This window comes from Phascolarctos cinereus, unplaced genomic scaffold (genome assembly GCF_003287225.1).
Source record: "Phascolarctos cinereus isolate Bilbo 61053 unplaced genomic scaffold, phaCin_HiC Scaffold_9;HRSCAF=440, whole genome shotgun sequence".
NCBI classification, from domain to species: Eukaryota; Metazoa; Chordata; class Mammalia; order Diprotodontia; family Phascolarctidae; genus Phascolarctos; species Phascolarctos cinereus.
In genome coordinates, this window is record NW_027556402.1 from 231,536,859 (window position 1) to 231,555,698 (window position 18,840).

The following is an 18,840-nucleotide window of genomic DNA, read 5'->3' on the forward strand; positions in this document are numbered from 1 at the left end:
AGAACCCTCTCTTGTAACAAATAAGCATGGTCATGAAAAATAAATCATCACGCTGATAGTGTCTACAGCGCATGCCTCCTTCTGCCCCTATGGTCTGCCACCTCTGCCAGGGCCTCTGCAGTCACAATTGGCCCGTTGCATTCTTCGAGAATTCTGAAGGACCACCTGCATGTTGTTACTGGAGGCACCGTGTGAGCTTTCCCCTCAGTTCTGCCTGTTTCTAAGCTGCTGCCTTGTGTCCCCCGCACAGTTCCAAGACCCTGACTTTGGCAGCCTCTCCGGTGGAAGGATCGTCCGCATAGCTGTGCACCCAGATTACCAAGGGGTAACGTATTCTTGGGTCCCCTTGGGCGCACCTTCCCTTCTTGGGCTGCAGCTGCATGGCTGTGCCCCCTCAAAGCCTGTGTAGCGAGAGCAGCCGGCTCGCCCTTGCCACTGACATCCCCCTCGTAGTCCCTCCACGGTGCTCGCTCTTGCCTTAGGAGAATGAGTGCTTTCTACCAGATTCGACTCCAGTGACCTGCCCATGTCCCCGGGAGGTTCCTGCTGTTGAGTCACCCACCCCAGTGACCTCAAGCTAGGGTTGGTCCCATGATAAGTGGCCTTGTCTCGGACATCTCAGAACGGGGAAACAGAACACATGTGAGACTGTGCTTGTCCTAGAGCCTGGTCTCGAGGCAGACTAGCAGCCTTGAGCAGCGCTGTGACCCTGGGGAGGGATTTCCCAAGAGGAAGCCTTTTGGCCTGTGATAGGATGGGACACAGTATCATGGCCTTCGTCTCATCTTCCTGTTTGTGTGTCTTTGCTGTGAAGATGGGTTATGGCAGCCGGGCCCTGCAGCTGCTTCAGATGTACTACGAGGGCCGGTTCCCCTGCTTGGAGGAGAAAGTCCTGCAGAAATCACAAGAAATTAACACCGTGAGCAGCGAGGTGAGTGGCCTCGGCTGGGCTGCTCCTGGGGAGCCTCGTTTGGTCACTAAACGGAATGGTTGGGGCAGTCCATTTGTAAACTTTGATGCAGTAGGGCAACATTAGCTCTCATTATCACTTTGATTAATATTCAGTATATTGCTGCGCCGCTGTCAGTAATCCTGACCCCCTTCGTCCAGCCCTCTGAGAAGGGCTCCCACACTCGCTGAGTTCTTGGATTCTCGTGCCTGTTTGCATGGGCTTAACGTCCATCTTCACATTGCTGACACCTTTTGTTCTCCCGTCACACTCACGTCCAAACATGTCCACCTGCTTCCCTTAACCCACGAGTCCTCCCTTGTAGCCAAGATTTTTTTTAAAGAGACATTTGAAAAAAAAACCCTCAGAAAACTGCCCAAAACATTGAGCATGTCTGCCAGTGTACGCAGCAGTCTGTACCCGTGGCCTCTTGCCTCTGTGCTGGAGGGAACGGCCGGAGCCTTAGTCCTTCTGGAGCTGAACGTGGTCATTCCAAGTCCTCAAGGTCGGGCCCTTCTCTCGTTCCTCCCGTTGGTAATTTCGATGTCATACATACAGAGAAATAGATGACGTGTCTCCATACGTGGCTGTTTGTCTCTATCCACGTATGTATGTGCAGACATTCCTAAAGGGTGTACCCAGTGCTCTTTCTGCAGCCGTTCCTCCAGACCCCCCCCCCGTGCATCCCCGAGGCCTCCATGCTCCCTGGGTCTTCCATCTCACTGGGGTCTCAGTGGTGGTGGTTTGTCTAGCCATCCCCACTCTGTGGGCATCTGCTTGGATTCCAGTTCTCCCCCCACCCGGCCCCCAAATGTAGCTCAGATGTAGTTACAGCAGGCCCCCTTCCAGAGTGCTTTCCTCTCTACGAGCCTGGGGGTGATGGCTCTGTGTCAGCGTTGGAGGGACCATGGGGGATGGGGTCATCTTTTTAGCCCTTCCTTTTAGGAAGGAGGAAGCTGTGGCCGGAGGGTTGGCCTACGAGGGACTAGCTCAGGGTCCTTTGGGCCTGCCTGATGCAGTTCTTCTCCTGGCTGCAGAGCTGTTTTTAAAAAAAATTAATACATTTTGTTTCAGTTCAAGATGCTTCCCAGCAGACGTTCAAAGTGAATAAAATTGCACAACAGCGTAGTGGTGGCTGATGAGTCAGAATTGAAGCTGGGAAGGACCCCAGAGGGCATCTGTAGACTGTCCGCTAAAGAAGAGGAGAACTTTTATTATGATTTGTTCAGGGTCACACAGCTAGTAAGAGGCGGTGGCAGATTTTGAACTCTGGCCCTCTGATGCCAGGGCTGGTCCTCCTTCCCTATCACGCTATCCTGTAGGTAGTACACATGTTACTATTACCAATTTTTAGGTAATACTAAAGATCTGAAAATAGTGTTGGCCATCCAAGGTCCCACAGCTTGTACGTGGTGGCTGAGGGCTGCTGGACTGCTCTCCCTTGAACTCCGGTGCCCAGCACAGTATCTGCACATAGTAGGCGCTTCATAGTGCTGGGCTCCTCATTCAGCACTGGCGCTCAGCACAGTGTCTGCACACAGTAGGTGCTTTGCAGTGCTGGGCTGCTCTGTCCCTGGATGGCCCACATGTTCTGCCTAGAAGCAGGAGCCCACCAGCCCCACCGGGGGGGGAGTGAATGGTCAGTGACTTGTTGTCCCAACCTGTAGGAAGGAGTGAGTGACTCCCCCTCTCTGATTTCTCCCCTAGGCTGTCAGCTTGTTGGAAGAGGCTGTGACTCCCCGGAAGGATCTGCCCCCCTTGCTCCTCAAGCTAAGTGAGAGGCCTGCAGAAAACCTGGATTACTTGGGCGTCTCCTACGGCCTGACGCCAAAATTGCTTAAGTAGGTCACCTGCCCCGTTCTGGGTCTGGGGGGGCCAGGTTTGGAAGCTGTCCCACTGTTGCCTTGGGAACCCTCCCAGCCAGCACCCTCCTTAGTTATTCCTGTTCCACACCCCCAGACCGGGCCCGGCTTGGCCGCTCAGCACCAATGCACAATATCTGCTGTCCCCCCAGGTTCTGGAAACGTGCTGGATTTGTTCCTGTGTATCTGAGACAGACACCAGTGAGTGTGTGTTTGTGCGTGTGTGCACATGCATGTGTTCCATTGTCTCTTAAGGGAAGCTTAGCATCCTATGAAAGTGTGATGCCTGTAATACTGGTATTGATAGCTCCATGAGGGCAGGGACAGTCTGGCCAGAGTGAGCCTCAGTATCCCTAGAATCAGAATGAATCTAGTGATGGAAGAGGCAGACTACTGGCCCCTGGGCCATGCCCAGCACCGCCCTGGAAGGAGCACCCAGCATCTTTACACCTGGATCCTTCCACTTGGGCCTCACACATCACGGCTTTGAAAGGACTGTCCTGCCTTGCTGATTCCCAAGAGGCCGTTGGGGGCCTTGGCTGCTGCCTAGAGAGAGCCAGGAGAGGCTCGTGGGGTAGCTTGGTTTGAAGGCAGGGGGTGGTCAACAGCCTCTCCCTCAGTTAGCCTGAGTTTGTCTCACTCCGCTGTGTGTGTCTCTGGTGCTTGGGCATGTAGCAAACACTATTTCCTATTCATTCGTTTTTCAGCCTAGAGGGGAAAGGCCATCACAGAGGAACCGAGAACGCATGTTCTGTGCTGTTCACTGCATTATGTTTGTGTGGGGCTGAGGATCAGTAATTCAGAAGAGGTTCGTGGGGCTAATGCTCAGGGTGTCTGTTTCTCAGAATGACCTGACAGGGGAGCATTCCTGTATCATGCTTAAGACTCTAAGCGAAGAGGAAGATTCCGAGCAGGAGCCCTGGCTCCCGGCCTTTTGGAAAGGTACAGACTGAGGGGGCTTGTGGGAGGCTGGAGTGATGGGAGGCCGGGGATGCCAAGCTTCCATGGAATCAACTTGCCTCACTGTGTGCCCCAGATTTCCAGAGGCGCTTCCTGTCCTTGCTGGCTTACCAGTTCAGCTCTTTCTCACCTGCCCTGGCTCTGAATATCCTACAGAATAAAAACATTGGGGAGAAATCCCAGGCAGGTGAGTGCATGCTCGGGTTTGAGGGGGGGTGGGCTGGAACTATGGAAGGCAGAGGAGAGAGCGTTGGTTGGTTGGGGTAGAAGGGCTGGACCTCCAGTTTCTGCCCCCTTCCCATCCACCCTCACTAGCTGAGTGCTCTTTGGCCATAAATGGATAGCAGTAACAACAGCTAGAGAGAAGATATTTATTGCTTTAAAGTTTGCAAAACTCTGCCCATCACTTCTCCTTCAAGCCTCACAGCATCTTTGTGAGGTGGGTGATACTCGCATTTTACAGAAGAGGAAACTAAGTCTGAGGAAGTTAAGAGCCTTGCCCAGGGCCACAGGGAGTGTCTGCAGCAGGATCTGACTCCCAGTTTCATTACTCTATCTGGCCGCCTTTTTAACCACTTGCTTTCCTCATTTGTCATGTCACCTGTCCCTTTGACCTCACTGGGTTATTGTAAAAACTCAGATGAGCTCATGTGCGTGGATATGCTTTTTTTTGGCTAGGCAGTAGGGTTAAGTGACTTGCCTAGGGTCACACAGCTAATAAGTGTCAAGTGTCTGAGACCGGTGAATGCATCTTGAAAGGATGTTTTGGAATGGAAAGGATTCCCAGGGGTCCCCTCTGGTTTCAAGATGGTGCCCTGCACTGGTGGCTATGGTCTACCCAAGTTAATCCTATCCAGGAATCTGGGCAAGGGGACATGATGCCCCTGCAGAAGGAATGGTGAATGGGAGTCTAGGAAATTAATCTTTCCTTTTGAAAAAACAAAGCCACCCGATGCAGGTTCGGAGGGAGGGAAGGCATGGTGGCAGATAGATGGTTGGTGGGGATGGGTTTGCCCTCAGCAAGGGGAGAGAACAAAGTCCGCCGTGGGCTTTGTGTTCCCAGAACTGAGCCGAGGAGAGCTGGAGGCTGCCTTCCTTCCCTACGACCTGAAGAGGCTGGAGATGTATTCCCGGAACATGGTGGATTATCACCTGATCATGGACTTGATTCCGGCCATCTCCAGGATGCACTTCCTGAGCCAGCTAGGGCAGCTGTCCCTGTCGGCTGCACAGTCGGTACGTCTGGCGCTCAGGCAGATCGCCGGTTGTGCAGCTCGTCCCGAGTGCTCTTCACACGCTCTCTAAGCCTCAGTCACTTCCCCTGATGCCATTCCTCTGGACTGAATGGCTGCTGAGCTGACCATCGGTCACTCGGGCTTATTAAGCACCTACTGTGTGCCAGGCATTCCTAGAGATAGCGTGAAAGATAGAAGACGGTCCCTGCTCTCAGGGAGCTCACGGTCTTCATGGGTGTGCAGCTGACCACACACAGGCCAGATGTAGGTAGGATTAACAGGAGAATTAGAAGGCTTCACAGCCCTAGTAACTCTAGGTCCTTGTTGACCTTGGACCCTGCAGAGAGGTGGGGGCGGGGCAGGTGAGGGGTCTCCTCTCACTTGGAGTCTTCCAGCCGAGGCTGGGACGCACAGATTGGCTTTCGGGCGGCTTCTGAGCGTCAGACCCTCGAGATTGGGTGATTGTGGTTTGTGGGCCAGAGGAATTAGTGGAGCTGTCAGCAGTGAGCTGGCGGGCAGGAGGCTGGAAGCCTATGAATGTTAGTTATATGTCTTCAGTAGTCATTACCAGTATTCATCGGTACCGAGTTAGAATGGGCATCAGGCAGCTTAAAAAAAACAGTCTGGCTTGTGTCATCAGCTGGGGGCTGACTGGGCCGGGGAGTTTGCTGTGATACATTCTTGCCCCCAGGCTCTCCTGCTGGGGGTTGGCCTCCAGCACAAGACCATGGACCAGCTGGAAAAGGAGATTGAGCTGCCCTGCAGCCAGCTGATGGGGCTCTTCAACAGAATCATCCGCAAAGTGGTGCAGGTAACAGATGCTTCCAAAGAAAAGTCTGTCGAGGTTCCCTGCGACTCCCTCGGTATCCCTCCCTGTCCTCCCAGACAGCCATCCTTAGAGGAAAGAGGGAGAACATGAGCAATTCAGCCAAAGTAGCCCACCTTGAAAAAGTCTGACGTAGGCAGCGTGCTTCCCGGGTGTCTCCCACCTGCTAGAGACAGGAGCCAGCCAGCCGCTCAGGGGCCCCTGCCCACCCCCATCCTTGGTTTCCTTCCTCAGTTGTTCAGCGTGATCCAGGAGAAGGCTGTTGAGGAGCAGATGGTGGCAGCCAAAGATGTGGTCATGGAGCCCACCATTAAATCCCTGAATGAAGACTTGGTACGTTGGCCTCTGCCCCCGGGGCTTCTGTCCCTCAGGCTTGGCCCTGTCTCCTGGGGCACCAGCGTCGTCTTTGTAGCCCTTGTCCCCTCCTGAGATTTTCTGTCCTTCGTGTCGCTACAGGGACATCTAATCCCTAGGGCATCTCAAGTTCCTCTTGTCCCAAAACAAGGATTTCTCCAAAAAATCTGTCTTTTCTCTGTGTCTGAGGCGGCTGGGTGATGTGGTGAGAAAGAAAGAAGAGCAGGAGGGAAGGAAGGAAGGGATGGAGGAAGGGAAGAGAAAAGTGAGACATTCCCCAAGCACGTGTGTGTTGACTGTGTGCCAGGCTAAGTACAGGGAATGCCAGTACAATCCAGAAAGGCAGACGGTCCCTGCCCTCAAGGAGCTTACATTCTAACGGCGGGTGACAGCACATTGAAAGGGAGATGAAAAGTTGGGTTGGGGGAGGCATGGCCTGAAGTCAGGAACAGGGCCAGGAAAGGAATGAAGGCTGGCTGGCCGGGACCACTGCACAAGAGGGAGGCTTCGGGAGGACATTGGAATCAGGAAGACCCGAGTTCAAATCCTACCTCAGAGACTTATTAGCTGTGTGTCCCTGGGCAAGTCAGTTACCTCTTTTAGCCTCAGTTTTTCTGATCTACAAAATGGGGAATATTGAGGAGTCCAAGACCATCCCTAAGGGCTAACATGTTTTGCTGCCAGTGGTTAAATCTTGCCATTTCATGCATGATTGTTTTTCTCTGTGCCTTGTGTGAAAAACTGAGCTCTCTGTGATTTTTAGGAAGAGAAGGGAGACTTATTGTATCTATTGGGAGTTCCTTTGTTCCCCACCTGCAAACACAGATTTCGATTTGTCTCTGGTGTGTGTATGTGTGGAAATGTTTTTTCCTCCACTGAGGGAAAGATAGCTGTTCCCCAAGGAGAATTCGGAAAGGTGTGCTTACATGCTTGCATGGGATGGCAGGTTTTAAGGCAGAAGGGAAGAAAGGAAGCATTCTTTTTTTCCCTCTTTCACGTATTTTGTCGTGGCTAAGTGTCAAATTCTGACTTGCTTTTGCTGTTGGTTTTATTAATTCAGAATGAAGCTGCAAAAGAATTCCAGGAAAAACACCGGAAAGAAGTGGGGAAGCTCAAGAACATGGATCTGTCACAGTAAGGACCTGCTCCCAGCGTCTCAGAGCCCCGTCCTGTCCTCTGCCATCTCAGTTCTGTGGTTAGGTCCCTCTACAGAGAAGAGCGGAGGGGTGTGTAGCAAGAAGGGAGTTACCAGAAATTGGGAATCCGGCTTTATTTCATGTTTCGCAGTCAGGCAGGCACTTCCCCTCTGGGCCTCAGTTTACTTGGTAATAAGTCAAAAGTGTTGGACAAAATTTTCCTTGAAGACTCTTTTTAGTTTTAGATCCTGTCGCATTCCCTGGTTTCTTGGGGTGCTGTGTTTTAGGTGCTAAAGCATCAGCAGTTTGCTAGGGCAGCAAAAAAACTGGAAATTCCACCGGTCCACTTCACACCCCCTCCCCCCATATTTGTTTTCGAGCAGATGGTGAGTAGGTGTGCTAAACAAGGTCGTTCCGTCTTTGATTCTGCAGGAAGGTTCCTCTTACTCTCTGGGGTGGTAGCTGCCGTTTTTAGGGTTTGAGGCCCAGTGTTTGGAGCATCTTTCAGGACTGACATCCCCCTACCCCCAATTTTGGCCCATACTTCTCAGGATGCTTAATACTTTACTGTTTCATCTCAGCATTTATTAAGCGCCCATCTGTGCCAGGCACTGTGCTAGGTTCTGGGAGTTTAGGTGTGTCACTGAGGCAAGAGAGTTTATGAAGCTTCCAAAGTAGAGGGTCCCATTTAGTGTGGGGCATTCAGCCCTGTGTACTTATTCAGCCTGGAGGGGATCAGCCTGATTAGAAGAAAGCCATTGATGCCATGATCCCCAGCTTTCAGGCTGGAGGGGCCTGAGAATTTCTCTAGGCCCCTCATTTTACAGATGATGAAGCCAGAAATTCAAAGTGAGAAGGTCACTCGTGTAGTAAATGTTATTAGACCCATTGCTTTGACTCCAGGTCCAGTTTACTGAGTCACCAAAGAAAGCTTAAATTGTGTTCTGCATGGAAGTACATTTTTCCAAGAAGCAAGGGCATGGGCTTGTAAGTTCTGCCCTGGGGCGGTGGCTGGAGCCCGGGAGCTCTGGGATGGGGTAGGGCTAGAGCTGGTCAGGGGTCCTCAGTAAGTTCAGCACCTGCGTGGTGGAAGCGGAGCCCTAGGCCGCCTTAAGCGCTTGTCTGGTTCTTGTGCTCCACGGTCCTGGTTCCCTCTCCCGTGGTGTTAATTAGCCTCCAAGGCCAGACTGGGGACGGGTTGGGAAAGGTCTTACTGTGCTTGTGGTAACAGCCAGGTCCACAGGAATTCAGACCTGCTGTTGTTGCCATGTTGCCCGTTGATGCCTCCTTTCTGGGGGAGATTGCGTGATTCGCGGGCCCCTTGGCAGGTAGAGATGGCCGCGATCACCAGGTCCTCCAGAAGCATCCGTTATTGCTCCCGCCCCCAGTCTTCTTTCTGTGCTAGAATCGGAGTTCACTGGCAGCAGTGCCTGGGACTCTGGCTTGGGAGCATCTTCCTTTTTTCTGTTAATGGACCCCAGCCCGCCGAGGCTCCCCCCGTCGCTCCTTTCTCCTTAGCTGACCCTGCTAACAGGACTCCCCAAGCCTCCCAGGGATGTCCTGGCTTTCACACTGACCCTCCCTGAGTTCAGTGTCCGTCCCTTTCTTGAAGGGAGATAAGTTCCAAGAAGAGCGTTCGTCTCCCCCAGAGGTGACTTCGTCCAGCTCCTGCCTTGGGCGGGCACAGGTGAGGAAGCTGAGGCCCAGACCGTGTCCCGACATGCCCCAGGCCTCCTGAGCTGGGCTCTTCCTGCCTGAGCTCTCCTGACCCCGTGGCACCCAACAAAGCAGTGTCTCCGTAAAGGCTTCCAGGGAGGCCCTCCCCACTGAAGCAGCCTAGTCTGTTAGGGAGTCTTTCCTTTTGTCAAGAGTAGATTCGTCTCTCTTTTGTCCTCAGGCTGAGCAGGGTAACTGGAATCCCTCCTTTCCCAGGATAACCCTTCAGATGCGTGGAGGCGACTGTCTTGTGCTGTGCCCCTTCCTCCCGTCCTCTCCCCAGGCTCAGCGTCCCTGAGCACCTTGTCACAGCCTCCAGGACGGCATCACCGTCAAATCATTTTGGAAGCTCATGATTGAGGGGCTGGGGCTGGGTCTCACAGGCCCCACGCATGGCACATTCATGGTCCAGGCTCTGTGACGTTTTGGGGTCCTCTCAAGCCTGGGAGATAGGGAGTAGGTGTTTACTGTTATCACTGCTTTGGAGAAGAGGAAAGAAGGTCTGCAAGAAGTCAGATGGCTTGTAGCTTTTAATAATCTGGGACAAGATTCATAGGTTCTTGGCTCCCGGACTTGAAGGGACCGTTGCATTTTACAGATGAGGAGACTGAGGCTCATTTGCCTTGGTTCCCCAGTGAATACAGAGCAGAAGTGGATAGCGAACCCAGGTCTTTCCTGACTGCTGCTGCGGAGCTCTGCTGGGTACCATGCCCCTGTGTTGAGGGTTGAAAGAACATGAGATGAAGGAATGGGCTGGAATGTGGCCCAGCCAGCTGCTTTGGGCAGTTCTGCAGCACAGCCTCGAGGGCAGTGACAGCCTTGGAACAGGAGGAAAGGTCTGGGGGAGCAGTCCTAGTGGTGCGTGGGAAGGGCCAGGTAGGAGCTGGTGTCCGGTTGTGGTCCCTCAGGTGGGTAGGTAGTGAGACTGCTGGTAGGCCGGATTGGTCCTGGCAGCAGTGCTGGGACCCTGACTCACTCTAGGCCTGCAGCAATTTCAGCTGAGCACCTCGAGCTGGGGTGTGATCACTCACCTTTCCCTTGGGCACGTCACCCGAAGATTTACAGACTTTTGTTTGTTTTTGGTGAGGGCAATTGGGGTTAAGTGACTTGCCCAGAGTCACACAGCTAATGAGTGTTATGTGTCTGAGGCCAGATTTGAACTCAGGTCCTCCTGACTCTAGGGCCAATGCTCTATCCATTGTACCACCTAGCTGCCTCATAATTCTGTTGTTCAGTCGTTTTTCAGTCATGTCTGACTCTCTCTGACCCCATTTGGGGTTTCCTTGGCAAAGATACTGGAGTGGTTTGCCATTTCCTTTTCCAAGTCATTTTACAGATGAGGAAACTGAGGCAGAGTGAAACAACAGCTAGTATATGTCCAAGGCTGGATTTGATTTCAGATCTTCCTGACTCTAGGCCTGGCACTCTATCCACTGCACCACCTCGCCATCCCAGATTTACAGCCTTTCTTTCTCAAAAGCGTCCCCCTCTCCTGCACAGCCAACTTTTTCACCTGGTCCCCTGTGTTCTCTTTAGATACATAATCCGCGGTGATGATGAAGAATGGAATGAGGTTTTGAACAAAGCCGGAAAGAACGCCTCCGTCATCAGCTTGAAAAGGTGAGGCCTGGAGCCCCCTGGGAACTGGAGGAGTCACCCAGCCCCCTCCTCCCAACCCATTTTCCAGATGAGGAAACCAAGGCTTTGGTTGGGGAAGCGGCTTCCCCAGGGTCACCTTGGGGAGTCAGTCTCCCAGTCCCAGTGTTCTCCCCACAGTGTCATGGCAGCTGCCTTACCCCTTCCCCTCGAGGAAGAGAAAGATTGGAAAGCACAAGGCTCAGCATAGTTATTTTGGCTCAGCACCCCAAGGAGGGGAGTGAGAGACAGACTGGGATTTTACTTTAAGGATTAAAGTGGAGCCTTCCTCGAGTCTCACCTGCCTGGTCCTAGCTTGGCTGGTAGGGCCGTCCTCTGCGGCAGCCAGGAGCTTCCGTCCTCTGACGTCCTTGGGGTTCTGGAAGTGTGGTGAAGGGGTGGTGCTTCTGAGAAAGCGGCTTCAAACTCTTTGAGGAGTTTTATTGGCAGCTTTTGACACTAGCTGTCCCTCGGCTCCGTAATTTGTGAATTCTCCAATCCAGCTAACATTATTAAATGCCTGCTGTGTGTCCTGCCCTCCCCAAAGTGTGCACACACTTGAGCATGCATGTGCACGGGCAGACACACGCACGCACACACTCTGAATGCTAGGCAGTGGGAAGACAAAGACAAAAGTGAAATTCCCTGCCCTCAAGGAGGTGATGTTCTACCTGGGAGGAGGGCATGCACACAGCTCCAGTGAAGGGAGCATTGAAAACCAGGGGACTCGTGATGCTTCCTGTAAGAGGTGGCGCGTGGGCTGAGTCTTGAAGGGAGCTAGAATTCCACGAGGCATCAGGAGGGGAGAGTGCACCTCAGGCATGGTATCAGTCTGTGCAAACACACCGACGTTGGAGGAGGAATATGGAGTGTCAGAAACATTTGCACAAGACCAGCTAACATCTTGAGCAGGGCCACCAGTGCCTGCCACGTTCTGTGTCCGTAGCCCCCCACCTCTCTGTCAAGAGGAAGGAAGAGCTACACGGTCAATCGCGTTCAGTCTTAGTTATCTGCCTTTTGGCGTTGCGACGCCTCTGAAATGTTGCCAGGGATCATCCTGGCACAGGTCATTATGCCTCTGGTTTTCACTTTATGGCCTGATTGTGGGGAGGGGGAGGGCAAAGAAAGAGCTCGTGGGAGATTGTTTCAGGAGACCCCCCTCTCGCCAGGGTAAGTGTGACTCCAGACCCGGGGAGAATTTTGTTCTAACTGTTCCTAATGAATTGTTCAAGTTCAGCCCTAGAGACAGCAGCCATCATGGTGGGGACAGGGATACTCAGACTCCCCCTTACCCCCATTGGAGTTCCTGTCTGGCTTCCAGGGTAAAGCCCCATAGAGGAAGGTCTGAGGCAGAGTGGAACCCAGGCATCCTTGGGCCAAGACATGTGCCCATATCAGCCAAAGGTGGTTCTGAAGCAGTGGGTGCTTGCCATGTCTGCGTGGGGGTTTTTGGAATGGCTGTGGGTGGTGACTGTCTCCATCTTTATCTCCTCCTCCTCCTGTATTTACTTAGTGACAAGAAGAGAAAACCTGAAGCTGAAAACAACCCAAAACAGAACAAGAAGTTGAAGAAGGGCCGAGATATGAAAAGCAAAAAAGATGGGAAACAGAAAAGGAGGAAATAGTGGTGGCTGCTGACTCAGGCATTCGGTGAGGGCGTTCACCCCTGCCTGCAAGGACAGGAGCCTGTCCCCGGGCCACCGAGGGCAGAGCTGTCGTTCCAGGATGCTCTGAGCTTGGGCCCCTCTTGGCCTGGCACTTTCCCTTTCGCATCTGGATTCGCCCATAAAGTTCTTCCCACCCACACCCACTTCTGAGTTTCCTTCCTGACCCAGTTTTCCAGATTGGTTCCCTTGTACCCTGGAGAATCAGAGGGGCTGAAGAGTCATGCACTGGACACGTCCCAAGCATCTTAAGAAGGCAGCCCCAGGTCTTCCTCTATCACGGGCAGGAGAAATGAGGGGTCAGGGCAGGGGATACCAGAATGGGTGCCCGCTCGAGTCTCAAAGCCAGACACTTTGGCATTCCTGATCTCCCGCCAGTGTTTCAGGACCAAAAGCCTGGAGCTGACAGTGGACAGGATCTTCAGACTGATCATGCTTCCGAATGGTTGCCGTTTTGTTTTGGGTGGACTGCAGATTGATGCTGGAAACTCCACCTAAGGCAGCCCGGGAGTGAGAGTGGGGTGAGGGTTTTTAACACTTTAAATTTCAAAAGGACTATTTGTGGGTTGGGTATTAAATACCTTTGTGCATATAAGCCAATTATTGTCTGAGCTCTGAGTTGGAGAAGAGAAAGAATGTGTCAGCAAGAGTGAATTAGGTCCAAGAAGAAAGACCTGGTTTCAGATCCTGTTTCTGATGCCTGCTGGCTGTGATGCTGTGGGCAGATCATTTCAGTACCCCTAGGAGAACTGTTAGCTACAGATGAGTTGCTGATGAGCCTTGGGGAAGAGAATTTCACCACTGGGAGTTCTAACTATACTGATGAACTCACAGGTCCAGACAACAAATGTTGAGAAAACAAGAAATCTGGTCACTTTGTGGTCCCTAGATTTCTGCAGGCTTAGAAATGGCCTGACGTAGATGCCCTGGGGGTGGGGGGTGGGGGTAATGGCTATAGGGGTCGGTGACTTGATTCCAGCGCCAGAGGCAGAATCTGGTTCCAGTGGAGAGGGGAGGCTGTCCTGGCATGGAAGGCAGAAGCTGATTAAATTGAAATGATCCCTTGGCCTGGGGCCCAGGAGCTCTGTCCTGCCTCTGAACTAAAGCAGTGGAACTGTAGGCAGTCACTCAGCCCTCCCAAAGCTCCATGCCCCTCCGGTTCTTCCTTTGAAAAGGAGGGCTGAATTTAGATGAACGCCAGCGTGCGCAGTCCCCTCTGCGGTGATTCATCCTGCCTTCCCTCCCTGTGTTGCCCACTGCTGCTGCCATGTTTGTTTGGCGACTCCTCTGTCAGTGACTACAACCGTTGGGCAGCTGCTGGTGGACTTGGCCTACGTGGAGTTCTCTCTCACTGGCAGCAGGCGTTGTGGGAGGCTTTGTTGTGCCTACGCTTAAGGATTTTTCCCTCAGTGGTCTCAGGAGGAATGTTATTTTCAGATCAACGAATCTTCATAAGGAAAGTGATTTCTGAGGCAGCTATGTCACTTAATTCATGAAATTCACCTTGGATGGGTCAGTTTGTGTCTTACCTGACTGGCCTTCAGGAAGGGTCAGGGAAAGTAACTCGGAAAGGACCGAGCTTTGCTGTGGGCTATCCACATGCCCTGGTAATGGGCCTTCCTCTGTAAAGTGACCAAGGGCCCTTTGTCTTCCCCCCTACCCCCAATCTAGTCCTATGCTCTTGAACCATTTAAAGCAGATTTTAAAACCTTGAGTCTGTGGACTTGTTTTTTAAATATTTTGACAACTCGAGATATAATTGGTTCTCTTTATAACCCTATGCATTTTAATTTATCCATTTAAAAGCGGTGTTCTGAAAAGGGTCAGTCACCAGACGGCCTGCCCAAAGGTTCTGCCGCACAAAAGATTTGAGGACTCTTTAGAAACTGTATCCATAGAGATGCCATTTCCACTATATCCTCATTTATTTTTCTTTGTATTTTGATCTGCAGAATGAATGTGGTCATCTCAGATGTGGTTTATTTCCATAGGCTGCTTTCAGTCTCCAGGATTATAGTAACACCCCTTTTCTGTGGGTTCTGATGCACAATTTAGGAAAGGTCTGATGTTCTTTTCGAGAGGGTGGTTGGTATGGGGCTGTGGTGGGGGGTGAAGGGGAGGAGATTGCCCCTTGCTGAAAGGCGTTTTAAAATGCAATTCCCAGACTTGATCCCCAAAGGGAGATGAGCCTTGACCAGCAGGGTAACTGCCTGGCCACCTGCTTCGTCTCAGCTTCAGAGAATAGTTCTTAGCAGAGGAGAAAATGGTTTATGGGGAGGTTGGAAGGTCTTTTGTTTCCTCAGTCTGCTAGTGAGATGGACAACTATCTCCCCCTGTCCTCTGTTCAGGGATAGGGCTGAGCCATGATGCTGATTTGAAAGTAAGGGGGGCCAAGCCTTTTCCTATGGTAAGAAAAGGTGGAGCCTGGCTCAAGAAGTGGGGCTGGTTTGTTCCCCTAAAGTTGTGGCCACAGTCCTACCTGAAGTCTGGATACTCAGACACAAGCCTGGAACCCTTACACTGTTCGTGAGCCCAGCCTGAGCTAGAAGGGGAGGCAGAGGCAGGTGAGGAAGGGACAAAGGTTTTCTACTGGCCAAGAACCAGCAAATGAATCTCCCAACTTCTAAGGCTCCGTCCAAAATGGGTCCGCCAAGTTTTAGGGGAGAGTTGGAATTTGTTTGGAATAACGGTGGAGACTTTCACAATGTTTAGGCTAGATGGAATTTTTTTTCTCTTTTTCTAAAATTGTTTCATTCGTGCCTTTTTTCCCCGCCCCCTAAAAACACTTCATCCTAACGGTGGTGACTGCCTCTGACCGCTGCTACCACACACACGCACACACACACAAATCCAGTGTGCATTTCTACATCTTTGAGACCAAGATTTTAAATTACAACTAGACACCCTGGCCTTGTTCTGGTGTTCTTTTCATTAATATAGCCATTGTTGACATCCTCTGGGTACCACATTCTTCACCTCCTCAAAAGAGGCAGTGAGGTGTTGGAACAATGCGGCCAGCCCATCGGAGTTGCGCTCTCTGAAGGCGAGTTTGAATGCTTGGCAGTTTAGTTAAGAAAGGACCTCAGTGTCTGGTATCATCCTGCCAGGTGATCTTCAGAATTCTAAAGGGGGAGCCATGTAAGATAACATAATGTAAGATAATGTAAAGCCATGTAAGGATAAACGGGGAGATAAATGGGGACGTAGAGAGCAGTTAGGAGGTCATTTCAGCTGAGAAGGCCCTGGTGGGGCAGTGAAGCTGCTGCTCGTCTCCTGCCTCTCTGACCGTTTCTTCTTGGTCACCTTCGTGGCATCTTCATCCAGGCTAATTGTCAGCCCCATGCTCTCTTCTTGGGCCCTAGCAGCTCCTATGGATTCAGTTATCCGTGCAGAATTCTCAGGTCTATTTATCCAGCCCCAGCCTATCCTCTAGTCTTGACTCCCAGCTACCCACTAGACATCCAATGGGCAGCTTAAATCCAAGCTGTCCAAAATTGAATTCATTCTGTTTCCCCCCAAACCCAACCCGTGTACTAACTTATCTATGGCTCCCAAGGGTCCCACCATCGTCCCGGCCCCTCGGGTTCACTGCCTAGGTATCATCCTTGATTCTCGTAATCCCTGCCCATCCCAGCGGCTGCCAGGCCCTCCTGCCTTCTCCATCCTACGTTCACAACCTCTCCTGACAGTGTCCAGTACACCTTCCCTGTATTCCCTGGCACACCCTCATCGCTTCATGCCTGGATGATTTCAGTAGCCTTCTGCTTGGCCTCCTCACTTAGCCAGCAAAGAGATGTCCTTCCCTGTTCAGAAAACTTCAGGATCAAGTTGAAATTCCTGTTTGGCTTTTTTTTTTTGGCTAGGCAATGGGGTTAAGTGACTTGCCCAGGGTCACACAGCTAGTAAGTGTTATGTGTCTGAGGCCAGATTTGATCTCAGGTCCTCTTGAATCCAGAGCCGGTGCTCTATCCACCATGCCCACCTAGCTGCCCCTCCTGTTTGGCTTCTAAAGGCCTTTATAACTTCGCCCCTTCCTACTTTTCCAGTCTAATTGCACCTTACTCCCCTCCACATTTCCTGAGACCCAGTGACCCTGGCCTCCTGGCTGGTCCTTACCCCTGGCCCATCTCTCCACTTGGAGCATTCTGCTGACTCTCTCCTCATGCCTGGAATCCTTTCCTTTCTCATCTCCATCTCAGGACTTGCTCCAAGTCTCAACTAAAATTCCACCTTCTGCAAGAAGCTTTTCCCAACTCCCATTAATTTTAGGGCCTTCTAGGCAGCTAGATGGCACAGTGATTAGAGCCCTGGAGTCAGGAGGACCTGAGTTCAAATCCAGCCTCAGACACTAGCTGTGTGACCCTGGATGAGTCACTTAACCTGTATTGCCTCCCAAACAAACAAAATTTTAGTGCCTTCCTTCTGAGATTATCTCCAATTTATCCCAGATACATCTTGTTTTTACATAGCTGGCTGCACATTGTCTTTTCTATTTGACCGCAAGCACCTTGAGGGCAGGGACTTTTTGTATCCCCAGTTTAGACAGTGCCTGGCACATAGTAGGTGCTCTCTAAATGCTTATTCCCTTCCCTCCTTTTCTTTGCATCCCATTCCTTATCACAGTGCTTGTTACATAGTGGATACTTAATAAATAAATGCTTGTTTACTTGACTTAACTAGAAGCTGAGGAAGCTGGGAAAATCCTCTGGCAGAAGGAAATCTTTGATCTAACTCTGGAAGGAAGCTTGGGATGATAGGAGTTGGATGTGAGGATGGGCAAAGCTCAGGGGCACAGCCAGGGCAAAGGTGAGGAGGTAGGAAATGAAGACCTGCCTTTAGGAGAATCAGTTTGGGGGCTCAGAGAAGGATGGGATGGGGTGGGGAGAGACTGGAGAATGAGAGGTCAACCATAAAAACAATACTGTAGGTACAAGGGCATGAGGGCCTGGAGCGGGGAGTTTCAGTGGCAGAGGAGAGAAGGGACAGAGGTGAGGGTAACAGGGTTTGACAGTGGCTTGGTTATGGGAGGTGAGAGAGTGAGGGGTCACGGATGACACTTAGGCTGTGAGCCTGGGGGACTGGGAGGATGGCTGTGCCCTCAACAGCAATAAAAAGGTCTGGGAGAGGGGAGGGTTTGGGGGAGTGGGACATACCCCCAGAATTGCTATCTGGAGGCCCCAGAAATAGTAATCCAGTAGCTTGGCCCATCAGGAACCCTCCTGGGGCTGAGGGCCAAGTCAGGTCCCTATTTATAACTCCATTCAGCTGTGAGGATTTGCAGGGGTGGGTGGGAGGTGCAGATTTGAAACCTGTGATTTGGGGGGGGGTCAGGGATGGGTTTTAAGCAAGCCTTTCTCTGAGGGGTGTGGCTACCAATGCTGTATCATGCTCCAGAACTGGGGGAAAAAGGCTCCTCTCCCCAAGACCCACCATCTGGGCCCCAGACAGAGTGAGTGACATCTGTAAGGCTGCTGCTGTCTCAGCAAATCGCTCTTGTGGAATTAATTCAGATGGGCTGGGCTAGGAACACTGTCCCAGGGTGGTTGGTAGGCTTTGAACAAAAGCTCATCTTGAATGGTCTGCTATCCCCCAGGCTGGGGGGGGGAGGGCAGAGGCTGGGCCTCCATTGCTCATCTGGCCCTGGGGGGCCCAGCTGATGCCTTAGTGACCAGGAGAGAGGGCATAGAGTCAGCTGTGCAGACGAGAGGGGGTGGGGAAGAGGAGGAGGGAATGTGACAGCTTCTGGGGCTGGAAAAATGCAGGCTCATTATCTGTGTCTGCTCATATTCCCTCCTTGCAGGGGGCAGAGACGAGGAGGCCCAGCCTCTGAGTATCTTCTTACAGGTGGAGGATGGGAAGATTTATTGTCTGTTCCCTATCCCACCCCCCCTCTGTTTTATGAGAACTCATTTCAAATTGGTAGGAATTCTGAGGGGCAGGACAGTGGAGAAAGAGACTGGGGAGGTCTATGCAGTGTCCTCAAGGAGCAGAAAAAGCCATGAGTCTATGTTGTACAAGGGACCCCCAACACCATTTTCCTGTTATCTGGCCCCCCAAGACTGGGCAATTAAGACAGGGAGTAGGGGGCGGGGATGGGATGCTGAGAGTCAGAGCTGGGGAGGAAGGCAAGGGCCAGAGGACAAAAGACCTTAGGAGGCAGCTCGTTTTGGGAGGAAAGGTGGTCATAACCACAGTTAATATTTATGAACTTTGCAAAGCTTTACAAATATTATCTCATTTTATCCTGATGACAGCCCTGCAGGTAGGAGTTAATAATACCCCCATTTTAGATGAGAAAAACTAAGCCACCCAGGGACACACAGCTAGTAAACACCTGAGTCAGGATTCAAACTCGGGGCCTTTTGGCTCCAAGTCACCACATCATCTAAGCTCTGTGGATGGAATGTGGAAAGGCTCACCCTAGGTGTCCCAGATCCCTTCCCCACCTGTCCCTGACACACCTGGCCTCAGGGAGGCCTCTTACTAAGGCAGTATGTAACTGA

At 51.8% G+C, this 18,840-nt stretch overlaps 1 protein-coding gene across 2 annotated transcripts in view; it reads left to right on the forward strand.

Moving 5' to 3' along the window:
* NAT10 (N-acetyltransferase 10) overlaps positions 1-14,051 on the forward strand; it is a 29,546-nt gene extending 15,495 nt beyond the window's left edge. For both annotated transcript variants that reach the window (XM_020963887.2, XM_078149009.1), the window contains 12 exons: positions 251-325; positions 815-931; positions 2,657-2,790; positions 2,964-3,012; positions 3,657-3,753; positions 3,848-3,958; positions 4,835-5,007; positions 5,698-5,817; positions 6,067-6,165; positions 7,247-7,320; positions 10,575-10,658; positions 12,187-14,051. In XM_020963887.2, the coding sequence (XP_020819546.1) occupies positions 251-325; positions 815-931; positions 2,657-2,790; positions 2,964-3,012; positions 3,657-3,753; positions 3,848-3,958; positions 4,835-5,007; positions 5,698-5,817; positions 6,067-6,165; positions 7,247-7,320; positions 10,575-10,658; positions 12,187-12,298 (1,245 nt within the window). In that variant the 3' untranslated portion in view covers positions 12,299-14,051. The remainder of the gene's footprint in view (positions 1-250; positions 326-814; positions 932-2,656; positions 2,791-2,963; positions 3,013-3,656; positions 3,754-3,847; positions 3,959-4,834; positions 5,008-5,697; positions 5,818-6,066; positions 6,166-7,246; positions 7,321-10,574; positions 10,659-12,186) is intronic.
* The last annotated feature ends 4,789 nt before the right edge of the window (positions 14,052-18,840 follow it).